Source organism: Sorex fumeus, unplaced genomic scaffold, assembly GCF_029834395.1.
Source record: "Sorex fumeus unplaced genomic scaffold, SorFum_2.1 ptg000035l, whole genome shotgun sequence".
Classification (NCBI taxonomy): domain Eukaryota; kingdom Metazoa; phylum Chordata; class Mammalia; order Eulipotyphla; family Soricidae; genus Sorex; species Sorex fumeus.
Genome location: NW_026606092.1, coordinates 22716762 through 22734380, shown reverse-complemented (window position 1 = coordinate 22734380; position 17619 = coordinate 22716762). Strand labels below are relative to the sequence as shown.

At 37.4% G+C, this 17619-nt stretch overlaps 1 protein-coding gene across 1 annotated transcript in view; it reads left to right on the top strand.

Annotated features, from left to right (window-relative positions):
* The window catches only part of ARHGAP15 (Rho GTPase activating protein 15), a 759615-nt gene that overhangs the window by 113872 nt on the left and 628124 nt on the right, over window positions 1-17619 (top strand). The window contains exon 4 of the mRNA XM_056117651.1: window positions 6402-6463. Within this exon, the coding sequence (XP_055973626.1) occupies window positions 6402-6463 (62 nt within the window). The remainder of the gene's footprint in view (window positions 1-6401; window positions 6464-17619) is intronic.

The window sequence follows — 17619 nt, the reverse complement described above, 5'->3', positions numbered from 1 at the left end:
CAGTGCCCATTCTCCACCACCAATGAAGCCAGTAGACCTTCAACCTCCCCAGCCCATTCTCCCTACCCCACCCCTCCCCACCTCTGTGGCAGGGCATTTCCTTTGCTCTCTCTTTCCTTTAGGGTGTTGTGGTTTGCAATAGAGGTATTGAGTGGCCATCATGTTCGATCTATAGTCTATTTTCAGCACGCATCTCACATCCCGGGCGAGTCCTCCAATCACCCTTTACTTGGTGTTCCCTTCTGTATCTGAGCTGCCTTTACCCCCAGCATGTGCTGCCGGCTTCCAAGTTGTGGAGCTGACCTCCTGGTACTTATCTCAACTATTCTTGGGTGTTCGACTCCCATTCTGTTACTTTATATTCCCCATACGTGTGCAGTCTTTCTATGTCTGCCCTCTCTTTTTGACTCATTTCATTTAACATGATACTTTCCATGTAGAACCACTTGTATGTAAATTTCAACGTTTCTAACAGCTGCGTAGTATTCCATCGTGTAGATGTACCAAGTTTCTTTAACCAGTCATCTGTTCTCGGACACTCTGTTTTTTTTTTTTTTCCAGATTTTGGCTATTGTGGACAGTGAAGCAATGAACATACAAGAGCAGATGTCATTTTGATTATACTTTTTTTTGTTTGTTTCTCCAAGATATATTCCCAGGAGTGGTATTGCTGGGTCAAATGGGAGCTCAATTTCTAATTTTTTGAGAATCATCCATACTGTTTTCCAAAAGGGCTGAACCGGTCAGCATTCCCACCAGCAGTGAAGGAGAGTCCCTTTCTCCCCACATCCATGCCAACACTGGTTGCTTTTGTTCTTTTGGGTGTGGGCAAGTCTCTGTGGTGTGAGATGATATCTCATTATTGTTTTGATCTGCATCTCCCAGATGATTTCTCATGTGCCTTTTAGCTATTCTGATTTCTTCTTTGAGAAAGTTTCTGTTCATTTCATCACCCCATTTTTTGATGAGTTTGGATGTTTTCTTCTTGTGGAGTTCAACCAGTGCTTTGTATATCCTTGATATCCCTTATTGCATGGTTATTGGGTGAATATCCTTTCCCATTCTGTAGATTGTCTTTGTATTTTGGTCACTATATCTTTCGTGGTGCAGAATCTTCTTAGTTTAATATAGTCCCATTTGTTTATCTCTGTTTCTACTTGGTTGGTCAGTGGCATGTCATCTTTGAAGATACCATTAGCCTCAATATTGTGCAGGTTTTTGCCAACCTTGTCTTCAGTGTACATTATGGATTCTGGTCTGATGTGAGGTCTTTAATCCATTTTGATCTGACTTTTGTGCATGGTGTTAAATCAAGGTCTTTTCCATGTGGTTGTCCAGTTATGCCAGAACCATTTTTTAGAGGCTTTCCTTGCTCCACTTCACATTTCTTGCTCCCTTATCAAAGATTAAATGTTGATACATTTGGGGTTGTGTGTTGGGATAGTCCACTCTGTTCCACTGAGGCTCTTCCTTTGTTCCAGTACTATGCTGTTTTAATTATTACTGCTTTGTAGTAGTGTTTGATGTTGGGGAGGGTGCTGTTATTGGATTTAAAAAAAATCAAAGGTTGTAGCTAGCAGTGAGATACAAATCTGTGTTCTGTATTTTCCACATTACTATATATTTTTTACATAGTACAAAAATAGCAGCATTTTTAAGATTAGAATAAAAACTGTCATCACATAACCAATATAAAGAGAAAAATGTCAGTCCTTTCTCATACTTTGGTTAAAGTCTTAGATTTTAGTTTATTTCCATTTATAAAAACATATTTTGACATAACATTTTTGGTAGGGTGGTAAAAATGAAAACCCATTGTTTTCAGTTCTACATCATCTGATGATAACATGAAGTCTGGACATAAAAAATTGAAGTGTCAGTTGTTATAGTTTCAGGTTGGTCTTTCTCCAACGATTGTTACCATTAATCAAAGGTTGTCTTCTGCTCTCTGCCTTGTCTTTTGCCTCCAACTTAGGTTGATAAACAGGTACTATCTGGGTATCCTACTGCCATTCATTCTTCTATCTGTATCACTGCACAGTTGTATGTGATGAGTACTTCCTCAGTGTTAACAGACTGGCTGGCATCCAATCTCAACAAATTGCTGATAGTTCTTACTGATTAACTTAAAATTGGGCTTCTACGGTACTTTGGAAAATGACTCAGAAGCTAGGTTGAGAATCTAAAGTATTCATCAACTTCAGCTCACATTTCCTTAGCATTCATAGTTTAGGTAGTGGCACAATTATAAAGAAATCCATGCTTATCCTGTACTTGGCATATTTTAATACTTTGCCTTTATATCTAAAGCTATATATAGCTTTATAAATTATTAGAGACAAGACCATCTGAGTTTTTGAAGACTAGTATAGCTTACTGTAATACATAGATCATTATTTTTAAGAGCATGGGAGTAACATAATTTGAATTATGAATAAATAACACATGTGTATTCATATATACAAAACACATAGCAAATTTCTGCTTGCTCTATTTATATTTGTTAGTTCTATTATATTATGTTTTCCCTTCACTTCTCCCTCATCAACATTTTTTTCAGAATAACTCATTCCTAGCACCCAGAAAATAGTGATATATTTGAAACTATAATGACAAAAGAATAAAAGTATGTATGACTATCTTATGAAAATGTTACTTTCCAGCATGAAAGTCAAAAGAATGTGATTTCAGTGAAAGAAATATATTTGGAGTTTTTTTATTCAACTTAAAAGCTAGCCTGAGGGGCTGGAGCAATAGCACAGCAGGTAGGGCATTTGCCTTGCACGCGGCAGACCCAGGTTCGATTCCCAGCATCCCATATGGTCCCCCGAGCACTGCCAGGAGAGATTTCTGAGTGCACGAACCAGGAGTAACTCCTGTGCATCGCTGGGTGTGACCCAAAAAAAGCAAAAAAAAAAAAAAAGCTAGCCTGAGTCTCTGAGATGAACAGAAGGCAGGATGTTTTATCGAACCTTCATTAACAAGAAACAAGAACATAAACATTAATATTATTAGGACCCTCCTATTAATATTTTCAGTCTCATTGTGAAAAAAAATCTGGCATTATTCCCCCTTTTTATGAGAAGGGAAAATTGTTCATTGAAAAATTGTTGAAATGATGAAAGAAAGAAAAAACAAAAGTAGGTCATAGAAATAAGCATCATAAGTGGGAAATTGGATAGATATGTATTAATGTGTATGGAGACATGTATAAAATTATTCTGATGGTAGTAACTATGATAGTTAAGTGTAGTAAGTAGAAGGATTATGAGGAATCAGGACACTGCAAGATGATGTAGAAAACAACTATCTTGCCATTCACTTTTCTTCCATCCTTTTTCTTCTAGTGTTGTTTAGTTGAGACATAAAAACCAATTGTGACAAGTCAAGAGAAAACTGGCTCAGTCTACTTGGTGGCAGTTATGTCGCGTTTGAGTCCTAATATGAGTAAACCAGAGCTGGACTTCAATTTCACCTATACTGATACCATCCAGCAGTATCTGGAGAATCATTATTTATGTATTAAAGGAAAAAGAAATTAAAGCTATAGATCTTAAGTCAGCTTGTGTAAATTTTTTCCTGCAAGAATATTAACTTTTCTCCTTCACTTTTTCCTTATACTAAAAGAGAAATGGCTATGAATAATACACTAAATCTTTTGATCCTAAGTGTCCAAGCAAAGGTCTTTTAGTAAATATATTTTTGGAAAAAAGACAGTATCTTTGGCTGGTAATATATATTACATGTTATGTAATTTTATATAATATATAATGTGCATATTATATTTAATAAGATAGAGAAACAAACTTTTTGACAGGTAAGTTCAGACTTCTTGTAAGCATTTTATTTTTATCAGTAGAAAATTTATATAAAGCAGTAAATTCTGTCTATGATTACACAACAACATTTTTCAATTACTTTTTGAAAGAAAGGAATCCTCTTCTGTAATGCTAATTGATACTTAAAACATCTTTCTTCCAAACATTTGAGAAACTAGATATGCCCAGATTTAAACACTAAACTTATTATATATGGGTTTTAGCTGTGTATACAAATAACATTCCTTTGCAGGATTTAAGATACTTAAGGGAGAAAAAATAAAAGATTAAATACATGGAAAAAGAAGGTTTCCCAAATTAATCCATGTCTCTAAATACAAAAAAGATGACATTAAACATGTTGATTCTACAAAATACTCAGAGAGCTTTCTTACACTCTTTCAGTCTCTCGGTGAACATAGTAAAATGAAATTAATTTTCAGAAAATATGTGCATATAAAATGCTTGCTATAGATATAATAGACATTTTATCTTCATTTAACTATCTAAGGCTATTATATCCAAATATTTATTGGATTCTAAGTGTGGTGCTATGTATTAAGAATACAATAATGAGCAAATCAGAAAAAATTGTCTTTGACTTGAGAGAATTCATGTAAATAGAAAATTTGGTGGAAATGTAGTGGCTTTAGACAATTTACCTCCAAATATATTTATATATACCTTTCACTTGTCACAATATAGATGGATATTTTGGTTGCCCAGTTTTGTTTTGTTTTTAGAAATATAAACACTTACATAGTCCCTCACCCTTCTACTCATTTGTCAAATAGTATTTATTATAGTGATCATTGGTGCTACAAACTACTCGGAATCCAGGAACTACGAATCCAGGAACACATAATCCAACAAACAATTTCAATATGGTTCAGTAAGTACCATGATGGTAATAAAGGCAGAATCAAATAGAAATTTAGAGTAGATTTATGTAAAAGAGACTTAAGAGGAATCATTGACGAAATCTAATTGAGACACTAGACACACTAATTGAATTTTAGGACCAGGGGTATGGCTTAATATGAAAGAGAACAAGTGTGAAACTCTAGGTTCGATTTTGGTAGCATATGTGCCCTCCAGTAGCACTGTTAGATGCTCAGGCAAGCCCCTGAGCACTGACAGTTTGGTCCTGGCCCCAAACAACTCTTGCCAAAAATTACATTTCGAGTTACAGTTAATGTTGAGGTAATGGAAATAGCTCAAAGGGGTAGAATATGTGTTTTTTATGTGCAAGATTCCAAGTTATATTCCCAGCACCACATGTTGCATCACTGAGTGTGGTCCTGGTAGCTCCCAGCATTTCTGTGCCCCGGCATACATCTGCATCTGCATAACAGTGTCCAGGTGCCAAACTCATCAACCCTGCAACTCCAGAAAAAAACATTGCAGGAATAGTTTTAGGCCCTGAGCTCCTGAGATTCATGAGTAAATAAATAAATAAATAATAACACAGTACAGATAATGTATTTGGGAGCTTATGAGATGGAAGCATGTGAAAGTGGAGTTTTAGAGTCAGAGAGTACCTTTGAATGATGGTACTGAGGGATTGTGGTGCTTTGATGTTAGGCTTTCTAAATGCTCTTAACATACAGTGTAGAGGAGGAAAATGTGACCATTCACCAAGAGTTAAAAGAGAGAATACTTCATAAGGACTGAGAATAGAGAAAATGATAGTGGAGGGAAGAAATAAGGCAATGAAAAATTAAAACACCTATTCTAGCCGTTGCTGGGAATCACCACATCACAATTTGTATCAGGTTATTATTTAATCCAGTACTCCATAAAACCTCTGTGATACTATATTGAATTATTAAATACACCTTAAGAAACTTGCATCTGTATTACAATGAAAGCCAACAAAAGCAAAAGGAAAGGAGGCAAGGCCACAACATGGAAGAAGATAATGAGACAAGAGACATCACTCCTGACACCTCTCTTGGTAGCTGAACCAAAAGCATGAAATGTTATCATTGAAAATGTGTTCTCATTGTTCAACTGAATCATTTACCTTGTTTTATTAAATTCTTCCATTGCCCCTCCTTAGTTGATAAGTAAAATATATTGGCATTAGGGATGGGGGTGGGCTGGAGGTCTAGTACAGCAGGTAGGATGCTTGCCTTGCACTGGGCAGACACGAATTCTGTCCTCAGCATCATATATTGTTTCCCAAGACTCACCAGGGATCACACTTCCAGGATGGCCTTCGAAAACAAAACAAAATTAAAAAGAAACGGGAATGAGGGAGGAGTGAAAGAAAGAACATTTCAAGAGATAACTGGTAAAGTTAAGGAGACATTGCATTTGTCTTTGTTTCATTGTGAGTCAAGGTGTATCACTATATAACAGATCATTTATGTTACTCCTGTAATCTTTCTTCTGGATATTTAATGACTTTTAATGACTACGATCTTGCAGGCACTTCCCATAAGCTATATATGCATTATTAATGAATCTCTATGACTGGAAACTTCCATCATTGCAATGACTGTTAGGAAGCACAGGTTCTTTTAAGTTAAATGTACATAGAAGTTTGTCACTGTTTTAATGTATGCATTCTTCTTACAGATGGTTGAAAAAGAAGGTTATCTTCAAAAAGCTAAAATTGCAGATGGAGGAAAGAAACTAAGGTAACAAAAGTTTTTTAATCCACTTAATATAACTATAGTAGCTACCATCTTTCACCTTAGTATCACCGCTGTTATTTGGAAAGGAAGGTCTTATGTGATCAAAAATGCTAGAATATTTCCCCCTTATATCACTATGCTCAACATTATTATACTCATTTTGTGTAAAGTGAGTTGTCTTTTAAGTTAACAAATGGATTTATCATGCTCTAGTAACATGGCATGATAACATTAAAGTTTAAGGTATATGATGTTTAAATCAACTTATGTATATGCCATGTTAAATTCACCACTAAAAGTTCAATTCTTCCATTATACAATTACAATTTCCCTCTTTGTCTCAATTTCATATCCTCCCTTACTTTTCCCTCTGTTACCATTGAGTCATCTTATAGTCTAAAAGTTTATATATATGTGTGTGTATATATATTAAATAAATTATATATGTACAAATTAAATAAAAGTTTGTCTTACTTTATTTGACTTAGTTTATCCTTTTGCAGTTGAGTATAGTATCCTATTATCCATAAAGACCAACATTATTTTTAAGATGATTCTAGAATTTTCTAATACTACATTCATTTCATTGCACTGCATATATAAAACACTTCCCCTAGGACTAAAATTGTAAAAACAAAAAGTAAAATTTTAGTTATTGAGTTTTAATTTTACATACTCACAGATTAAGAGATGAGTGGACTCATTATCAGTGTATAAAATTTTTCTAAAATATACTGTTTTTGAAAGCTGGAGAAATCAATAGATTCTTGCTACATGGAGAAAATAGAAGTGCAATAAAATAAGTAAAAGTAAAGTAAAGGCCCTCCCGTTGATCGTCGATTTGCTCGAGCGGGCCCAGTAACGTCTCCATTGGAGACTTTGTTGTTACTGTGTCTGGCATATCCAATACTCTCGGTAGCTTGCCGGGCTCTCCGAGAGGGGCGGAGGAATCGAACTCGGGTCGGCCACGTTGGCCGCTTGTAAGGCGAACGCCCTACCCGCTGTGCTATCGCTCCAGCCCCCAATAAAATAGCTTTTATATAAAAGTTTGCTTAATTTGGAAATAATTAGCACAGAATAAGTAAGAAAATTGGAAAAGGTGATAAGACAACATAAAACCTTAAAAAAAAACTTAATGGTTGTTAGTATAGAAAAATATGCTAGAAATTGTGTATATATCAGACATTTAGAAACAACCATCTCCATTTGTGAAGTTTTGCTATTTCTCCTAAGAGCTGTTACATACTGAGTTCTGTAATAAACAGGAGCAAGAATTCTTTGACTTTGAGTAAGCCAGAATAATGTTCTCCTTTTTTATTCTATTTTACTCCCAAATAATATCAGCTACTAGAATGTAGAAATTTAAATAATTATTCTTCTCAAGATATATCAAGACCCTTTCTTATCTCATTATCCTTCTTAAAAGAGTCCAGAAAAGTGGACCACAGACATAGTACAGGGGGTAAAGATGCTTGCCTAGAAGTGGTCCCATGGTCCTCTCCACGCATACCCATCCCAAGTTTGCTAGATATCATTCCTGAGCACAGAATCAGGAATCACCTCGTGAGAACTATCAGGTATGGCCCAGCATCCAGATCCAATAGTCCAAAGAGGGAAGAAAAAAAATCCAAGGACTCTCAGAAATTATTTATTTAGCCCTTCACTGCAGTGTGGTAGCAAAGAGGAAGATTTAGCCAAGTTACTAAGTTTGATATCTGGAAAGGAGTTCTAAGAACACAAGCTTATGCTCTACCACGGTGTTTTGCGATTTCCTTGTCCCCAGTTTTCAATAAGCCATGTCTATAAAATTTTATCCTAGAAGGCGATAATAACAAAAAAACTGTAGCAGATTAAGATTCCCTTCCTAACTAACAGGAATGCAGTTTTAGGTTGTTTCTATCAGCATGTTTACCAGTTTTTATCTATTTGTTGTTGTTTTTAATGAGTTTGCATTCCAGTCATTTGTTTTAGTTTGTATTCACATAAACATTAGTTTGTAATCTTTTTTTCTTATTTTAATCAGCTTGCATGCTATTATGTGTTCTTTTAACTTTTTAATTTTAAATTTATAAAAATTTTTAGTTTTTTTTTATAATCTCATTTTACTTAATTGTATTCTTTAGTGTGGGTCCTTGTGTTTTCATCATTCTTACAAAGATCTCTTGCTGATTTTATTTTATTGTTAATATCCAATCTTCTCTTCAAACCCCTGTAGATTCATGTTCATCAAATCTACTCTCCATATATTTATTTGGTTATATGTGTGGCATTCTAGAAAATAATATGCAGTTGTGCTATGTGAAAATGTATTCTAAATGATGTAAGTGTTTTCATGTTATAAGCCTAATTCAGTTTCTTTCTACCTTCATTTAATGTTAGTATTTGGGCATCTATGGTGTTATATTTAAAATGAGCTCATTTCTCTTTAACTGCTGCCCATTTTACTATTTTGTACAAATACCAAATTTTACTTAGGCTCCCAGAGGTAGGCATTTAAGCTGTCCCTAATTCCTTCCATCCCAAATATATTGCCATGAACCACACATAGTGTAGCCTTACAAACCTGGTAGGACTTCTCTCTGAAGTATAATATATCAATAGTGAAAGATTGTTTGGTGTTATAGTACACACAGCTACAAGTACTTAAGAGTGCTTAACTTTTATCTACCACTGAGAACTGGATTTTCTCCTGAATGGAGCACCAATTAAAAACCCTGTATAACACAGAAATCACATTCCATTGTAATCTCATCAGCACTCAGCTTTATATAATTGTTTTCATTTGCAAATTAACAAAAAAAATTTTACCTCGATGTCACATTTATTCACGTTCACTTAACAGGTATTATGCTGTGCATTCACTTCACCTCTTCAGAATCATCAGAATCTGCATTCTGAGACTTCTCTGTACATAAAGCTTGAATATTTTCTCTTGTTTCTTGCTTGTTTCTCATAGAGAGAATGCCTAAATTGTTCTAGGTAGTAATGCCTTGTCAGTTGTACATTTTGCACATATCTCTTATAAATCTCTCATTGTGTATTTCTAACAAAAACCCTTAATGAAAGGAAGCTTAAAATCTGACCCATATTTTCCATATTTATTATTTATGATTTCATATTATAAATACTATGAAATGAACACTGAGTAACCATGTTTAATAACATATAAGATCCCGCCACATGTACTGAATGTAACATACCAAACTGTTCCTTGGCTCTTCTGTCTTTGGATTATTAAATTGATTTCACTTTTATACTAAAATAGGATTGCAGTAAGCCTCTTACATTTGTCAAGGAATAAGATTTTATTGGTAAATTAAGAATAAGATTTTATTGAAATAAGTGCTAAGCCTGGATTTTTTTTATTGAATCACTAGGAATATTTAAATCAAATTATTTCGTCTTATTTTTGGTTTTGGATCCACACCAGGGCTGTTCAGGAACTACTCCTGACTCTGTGCTCAATGGTCATTCCTCATGGTGCACATGGATCTAGATACAGTATCAAGTATCTAACCAGAATTGGCCACATGCAATGCAAGTGCTTTAATCTCTGGCTCCACATAACCATTTTAAATGACACTATTTTCTTAAAAATTCTGCACACTTTTCTCATTAGCAAGAAAATGGTTACCCATAGTTTTGAAAACTATTTAAAACATTCATTTGCTAACTATTAATTAGTGCAACATCATTTTTATCTTATGTAAATATTATTTAAAAACTCTTCATTTATCAAATTATGCTGTATTTAGTACACTCTGAATAATATGTAATCACTTAATCACTTAATCACTTAATCCCCGTTATTCATCGATTTATTCGAGCGGGTGCCAGTAACGTCTCCATTTATCCCGGTTGCGTGCTAGCATAGAATATTATTATTATTATTATATTATTATTATTATAATAATATTATGTTATATTATATTTTTATTAATAATTTTATTATTATTTATATAATTTATATATAATTTTACATATATAAATAAAAATAAATATATATAAATAAATAAAAATTTATATATAATTTTATTAATTATATATAATATAATTATAATATTATAATATTATAATTATTATAATAATATTATTAATAATAATAATATGTAATACTAGAAGATTTTTAACTCTTTTACTTGATGAAAAATAAAGGTAAAGGTAAAGGTAAAGGCCCTCCCGTTGATCGTCGATTTGCTCGAGCGGGCCCAGTAACGTCTCCATTGGAGACTTTGTTGTTACTGTGTCTGGCATATCGAATACTCTCGGTAGCTTGCTGGGCTCTCCGAGAGGGCCGGAGGAATCGAACTTGGGTCGGCCATGTTGGCCGCTTGTAAGGCGAACGCCCTACCGCTGTGCTATTGATGAAAAATAGTAATACTAAAAGGTAGTTTCCTTCCTTCTTCCTATTTCTATTTTACAGAAAAAACATTTTTTTTTTCCTATCACCGCCTCCTACTTCCTCCAAAATCTTGTGGGTATAACTATGATTACAGTATTTAACCCTATCTTCTATTAGAAGGAGGCCTGTTTTTATCTCTTTATAGCCAAATAGCAAAATTTATTCTTATATTTCATATGTCAAGAGCACCAAACTTCATGAATATTGTAATTTCAGTCGTGTTTTATTAATCTCCACCAAGATTTTCACTGATAAAATCATGGGAGGATCACAGTATTACATACAATACTTATATTTTTCTTCCTCTCCCTTCTTAGGTTCCTTTTGTGTTAATTTCCCTCTCTCATTTATTTTCTCTTTTCTCAAAGAGATTGACCTATATCTGAAAATGAACAACGTTGGGTAAAATGACCTAGAATTCTGGCTAGACCTAGAGTTACTGCTTGCCTTGCACATAGTCAGGACACTCTACGGTCCCTTGAGCCTACCAGGAGTGACCCCTGAGCACCTCAGGAGTGTGGCCCAAAACAAAAAAAAAAACAGCAAAAAAGGCTTGAATGATAGTCCAGTGGATAGGGCGCTTCTCCTTGCACAGGATTTAATCAGGGTTCCATCCCTAACATTACCCTCCAAACACACTCACTTTCTCTTCCCCGCCCCCAACACACCCAGGAGTAATTCCTGAGTGCAGAGCCAGGGGTAACCCCTGACTATCCCAGGTGTCGCCCCCAAACAAAACAAACCAAAGAAATGGAACTAATTCAGTAAGTGTAATACATTTAGTTTTATTTCAAAATGAAGTTCTATAAACTACCCCCAGTGACACACTGACAGAACTGAATGCCAAATACATTGAACATTTGATTTCAATGAATTAGTTAATTTACTTTTGTTTTGGAGGCTAGGCTCAGAGAGGTTTTCAAGGCTCATGCCTGGAGGTGGGCTCAGGAAACCAAATTAAGTGTCAAGAACCAAACCCAGTTCGGCTGCATGCAGTGCAGGGTCTCTACTCACTGTACTATCTCTCCAGAACCTGAGTTTCATTTTTAATTTGGAATCATTCAAAAGAAAGCCCTGCTGTTCTGATGCTACTTAGAGATGTCTCCATTTTCTCCCAAACTGGAAACACCTGGACCTCCCTCATAGTATGTGACACAAGTCCTAATAAAAAGGTTGCCCCCCCTTTAATATAATTAATATAATATAATAGAAAAGGTATCAGACAGCATGAAGAAAAATTTAATGTCCTTTTTCTCTACCGTTACCTTTCACTGGGGTCCTTGTTGCCTCTGGAGCACTGTGGCCCCTCCACAGCAGATTCACCCTCGGTATTGCTCCCTGAAGGGCAAAGAAAGTTGTGGACGACAAGGTGACCAGGAGGAGTGAAAAAAGAAAAAAGTACAGCTGGTAGGGCACTTGCCATGCACGCGGCTGACCTGAATTCAATCCCTGGCATCCCATATGGTCCTCCAAGCACCACCAGGAGTAATTCCTGAATGTAGAGCCAGGAGAGACCCCTGAATATCGCTGGGTGTGACCCAAAGGAAGCTAAATAAATAGAGAGAGAGAGAGAGAGAGAGAGAGAGAGAGAGAGAGAGAACAGGGCCTGAAGTGATAGCACAGGGGGTAGGGCGTTTGCCTTGCACTGGGCTGACCCGGATCCATTCCCAGCATCCCATATGGTCCCCTGGGCACAGCCATAGGTAATTCCTGAGTGCATGAGCCAGGAGTAACGCCTGTGCATCACCGGGTGTGACCCCCCCCTCCAGAAAAAAAGAGAGAAAAAGAAATGTAGGGAAGTACAGAGGTTAAGTCAAATGGACTATTTTTACTTTAAGGCTCAAAGCTATCAGGCCCTGCTATTGTTTTAAATTGTTCACTACCTAACAGTTGTTATTCAGAATAAATTGCCCATTTGGAAGATCTGGGGTTGGGGAACACTTTGCAAATTGGCAGTGTTCAAAGTTTACTCTTGGCTCTGCCCTCAGGGATCACTCCTGACTGTGCTAGGGAGGGACCAAATAAGGTTCCAGAGATGGAACCCAGGTCACCTGAGTTCAAGGCAAGTGCCCTACAAAGGTTATACCAAAGTATACTCTTAATGCGAATTGATTTTTTTTTCTTGTAGCACTCTCTTCTCGGGATCTCAATAATCTCTGCAGGCTGAATCTGTTTCTCTCTTTTTCTGTTCAGTAGTAAGAACAGAAGGGAAGGTTTGGAGAAGACAGGGTTCAAAGTGAATTTGCAAAATGTTGTTGCAGTTTCATTTCCCGCATATGCTGTTAAAATTTCCAACATCTGATCATTTTTGAATAGCTGAAGTTTTTACAAATTTGTAGAGGTATACTCCTATCTCTTGTCTCTTAGACCCTCTTCTTAGCTGTAGCAAGTTTTTAGAACCTGGCAATGAATGACAAAGAGGCTTAACAATGTCTGGATGTATTTGCAGTAAATCATCCAAGGACACTAATCTAAATCACCTGAGGTCCCAAATCCAATGTGACAGAGTTAGATTCAAAGAGTATCTGAAATTGTTTGTATACTCAGGTCTTTGTTCCAAGGAGAGACTGATCATTTTTGCTGTTGTTTTGTTTGAGGGTCATTTCAGTTGTGTTCAGGGTTTTAACTCATGGGTCTGTTCTCAGGGATCACTCCCAGCATGCTCAGGGGACTCTCTGGGGTGCGAAGGATGAAACCTGTGTGCAAGCTAGTGCCTTACCCTCTATACCACTGTGCAGGCCTCAAGAAGACCTGACATTTATAAAACTATCTCAAATGTTCCTGTGACTTTAAGGTTGCTCCCTTGTCGTTAGCCTAAAGTAGCTAAGGAGAGTTAATATAGGTGATAAAGCTTTAGATGTTAAGAGCAATTCAGTGTTCAAATTGGAATTCAAGAGGCCAAAGTACAGCAGGCAAAGTGCTCACCTTGCTTGTGACTGACAAGGCTTCCACGCTCAGCATCCCATATGATCCCCAGAGAACCCCAGGAGTGACATCTGAGTGCAGAGTCAGGAGTTAGCCCTGAGCACAATCCTGTATCACTGTATCACTGTATCACTGTCATCACTGTCATCCCGTTGTTCCTGGATTTACTCGAGCGGGCACCAGTAATATCTCTATTTCTCCCTGACTGAGATTTTAGCAGCTGTCCTTACTCATCTTTCCCAACCATTGGAAGCTCTTTCAGGGTCAGGGAAATGAGATCTGTTATCCTTACTGTTTTTGGCATATCGAATACGCCACGGGGAGCTTGCCAGGCTCTGCCGGTGTGGGAGGGATACTCTTGGTAGCTTGCCAGGCTTTCCAAGAGGTATATATATATATATTATATATACATATACATATATGATTGTGTTGCCTACTATCTGAACCTGATCAAATATGGTGTGGCAATTATGGAAAATGGTTATAAAGTGCCTTATGAGCCCCAAATCAAAATCAAACCAAACCAAACAGCAAGAAAAATAACTGACCCTCAAGCTAACAGGTTTTTACGACAAAATGAATATTTTTGCCTTTCATTATTTGTTTAAGTTTTTAAAATTTTATTTTGGTATAGCACCACGATTTACAAAGTGATTCCTCTCTTAAGGAAAGTTTCTCAAACTTCTCCAGATAAATTGTGGCAAAGTTGCTGTTATTATGTGCTGCCATCTGCTGTCCATCTTGTAGAATGCAATGAGTTTTCAGGGTGGCTAAAACCTGCTTGAGGCTTTTGATGTGTTGGTTGGTTTGCTTAATTTTTGCTGTTGTTTGTGTTATGTTTTTTGTTTTTTCTTTGGTTTTGCATTTTCACCTTCACAACTACGATTTATTTTAAGTTCTTTGAAGATTCTCAATTAGAGAAAACATTCCATCAATTGCATGAATCATGATAAAAATGTCCCTGTTTAAGATTATTCTCCCTTCCAATTGTAGTAAATATACCTCAAGTGCTTTGCTCTTTTGTTTGCTTGAGGAACACACCCAGCTGTTTTCAGTGCTTACTACTGGTTCTGTGCTCAGGGATAACGCTTGACAGTGCTGTGAGACCTAATGTGGGACTAGAGATCTGACTGGCGAGTTGCAGGTCAGGCAAGTGCTTTAATCTCTGTCCTATCTCTCAAGCTCCATGTGATTTTTTTGAATAAATACCTGTATTTCCTTCCCCAGTATCTTTTTCCTGTGCTAAACTACTAGTATTAATATTTATCCTTTTCTGTTTATTAATTCCAATTTTGTATTGAGACTATCTCTTACCTATTCTGGTATAAGAATGATTACATTCTGAGATATGTGCCCCTACTTAACCCTTAAATATGTACAACAGCTTGATGTTTATTTACTCTATGTGTAGAAAGAAATTTAAAATGCCCCACAAAAGTCTAGATGATGAAATGCTAAGACCTTAATTGGTTCCCATTGATGAATGAATTTACCTGCAGACCATCTTGGGAAGAGAGAGAAGGTGTCTGCGTCTGTGGGGTCATGTGTTGACAGGGATTGAACCTGACTTTGCAGACACATAAGTCATGTGTTCCAGCCATCTGCATTTCATCAGTTCAGAGCAGACAGGGCATCCCACCTTAGGTTATAAGAGGAGGTCTTGCTCCAAAGAGAGAGGCATTCAGACACTTTGACTATAGTTGTGTATTATTTATTTATTTTTTGCTTTTTTGAGAAGCTAAGGGAGCAAAGGGACTTTCTGTTCTGGAAAGTGTTTCATCCTAGGAATATAATTTAAAAATTCTCATTAAAAACCTCAAGACAGAGTAGTCTTAACCAAGGCCTCTAAGCTTGTAGCAATCACTCTCTTTTTTGAATTGTTACCCATTATACTCTACAACAACTGTCTATAGGTATTTTGTTGCATATAAAATAATCAAGATTTCAAGTCAGGGTAAAACTTTGTCAATTCATCATTTCCACATGTTCTCCAAAGGTGGCATGCTTCTAGAAGACTTCCTCTGTTACAGTCACTCTGAAGAAGTGATGTTGTGATATCCTGATCATTACCAAAAACACAAAGGACAAAACATTGGATAGCGAGTGGACTAAATAGATTTTAAAAGAAATGGTGAAATCTTTGGAACACTTGGTTCAGAAGTGATGTTTCTAAACCAAGTCAAAGTGTTAGCATGAAAGCAGATTTAGCACTGCTGGTGTCCTCTCTTTTCCCTGTGGGGAATGACAAGGTCCTGTCCTACTACTACTGCCTAGTCCAGTGAATGACTTCCCTGTCCTGTTCCACCCAGCACTTGCCTCCTATGAATGAAGTCATGAAGTCACTGGTCCTGACCCACATTACTCAGTCCTGTGAATGACTTCCCTGTCCCATGCAATCTACTTGCCTCCCGTATACGATGGCTAAGTCCTATCCCTCCCTGCTCCATTTACTCTATTTCATATAAGCTTTCTCCAGTCTCCAGGCCATGGCCACATGTGCATAGCAAGGTCCCTGTGTTCTGTAGCTGTCACTGGACCTTCGAGCTGTACCCCAGAAGTTGCTGTTGTCCTGTTTTTTTCCAGCTTGCCTAGTCTCTAGCCATGGCTATGTGAGGGGAGGTGAGACTCCTGTGTCCTGTATTCGACCCCTGTCTGAGGCTACGTGACTGCCTGTACTGGGTCATATTTCCAGGGTATGCAGCCCTGCCTGAGAGAGAAGTGAGTCTGGAGAATGCTGCTCAAGGAGCGAGGAAGAGAGAGAGAGAGAGAGAGAGACAGAGACAGAGACAGAGACAGAGACAGAGACAGAGACAGGGACAGAGAGACAGGGACAGAGACAGAGAGACAGGGACAGAGACAGAGAGAGAAAGGAGAGAGACAGAGAGAAAAATATGGAGTAGGGGGGCTTCTTTTTACCTGCTGCCTTATATTCCCTCTCCCCATCTTCCCACTATCTATTCTGATTGGCTACTTATTCCATGGGAAAAGATTCATTATGACCTGGCGCTCCCCATTTCAGCTCCAGCTGTATCAATAGGTTAAACATGATTCTCACTTAGTGAGTTGTCCCCTGATGTCACACTAGAAGCTTTTTTGGGGGGAGTCACACCCAATGAAGCACAGAGGTTACTCCTGGCTCTGCACTCAGGAATCACCCCTGGCAGCGCTCAGGGAACCATATGGGATGCTGTAATTGAATCCAGGTAGGTTGTGTGCAAGACAAATGCCATACCTGCTGTGCTATTCCTCCAGCCCCACACTAGAGGCTTTTGGTTTCCTTTCTGATTGCATGCTTCTGACTGAGTGAAGATGAGGATGCTCATCACAGATCAGAATACTTCCAGTAGCCCAGTAGCCAAGTGTTAGAAGTGACACCATACCTAAGAGTTGTTTCTGATCGCTTAAGGAAAATTGAATGTTGAATTGTTAGGCCTAGAGAGAAATTAAAATGAGTATGGCTTATGCTAGAGCGATAGCACAGTGGTAGGGCGTTTGCCTTGCACGCAGCCAGTCCGGTAGAGCCGGGTTCAATTCCTCCACCCCTCTCAGAGAGCCCGGCAAGCTACCGAGAGTATCTTGCCCGCACGGCAAAGCCTGGCACGCTAACCCATGAAATATTCGATATGCCAAACACAGTAACAACAAGTCTCACGATGGAGATGTTACTGGACCCGCTCGAGCAAATCTGTGAACAATGGGAGGACAGTGACAGTGACAGTGATGGCTCATGCCTTGCACACAGCTGAACTGGGTTCAATCCCAAGCACCTCATATGGTCCCATGAAACCAGCTAGGAGTGCAGAGCTGCAAGTAGGCCTTGAGCACCCACTGA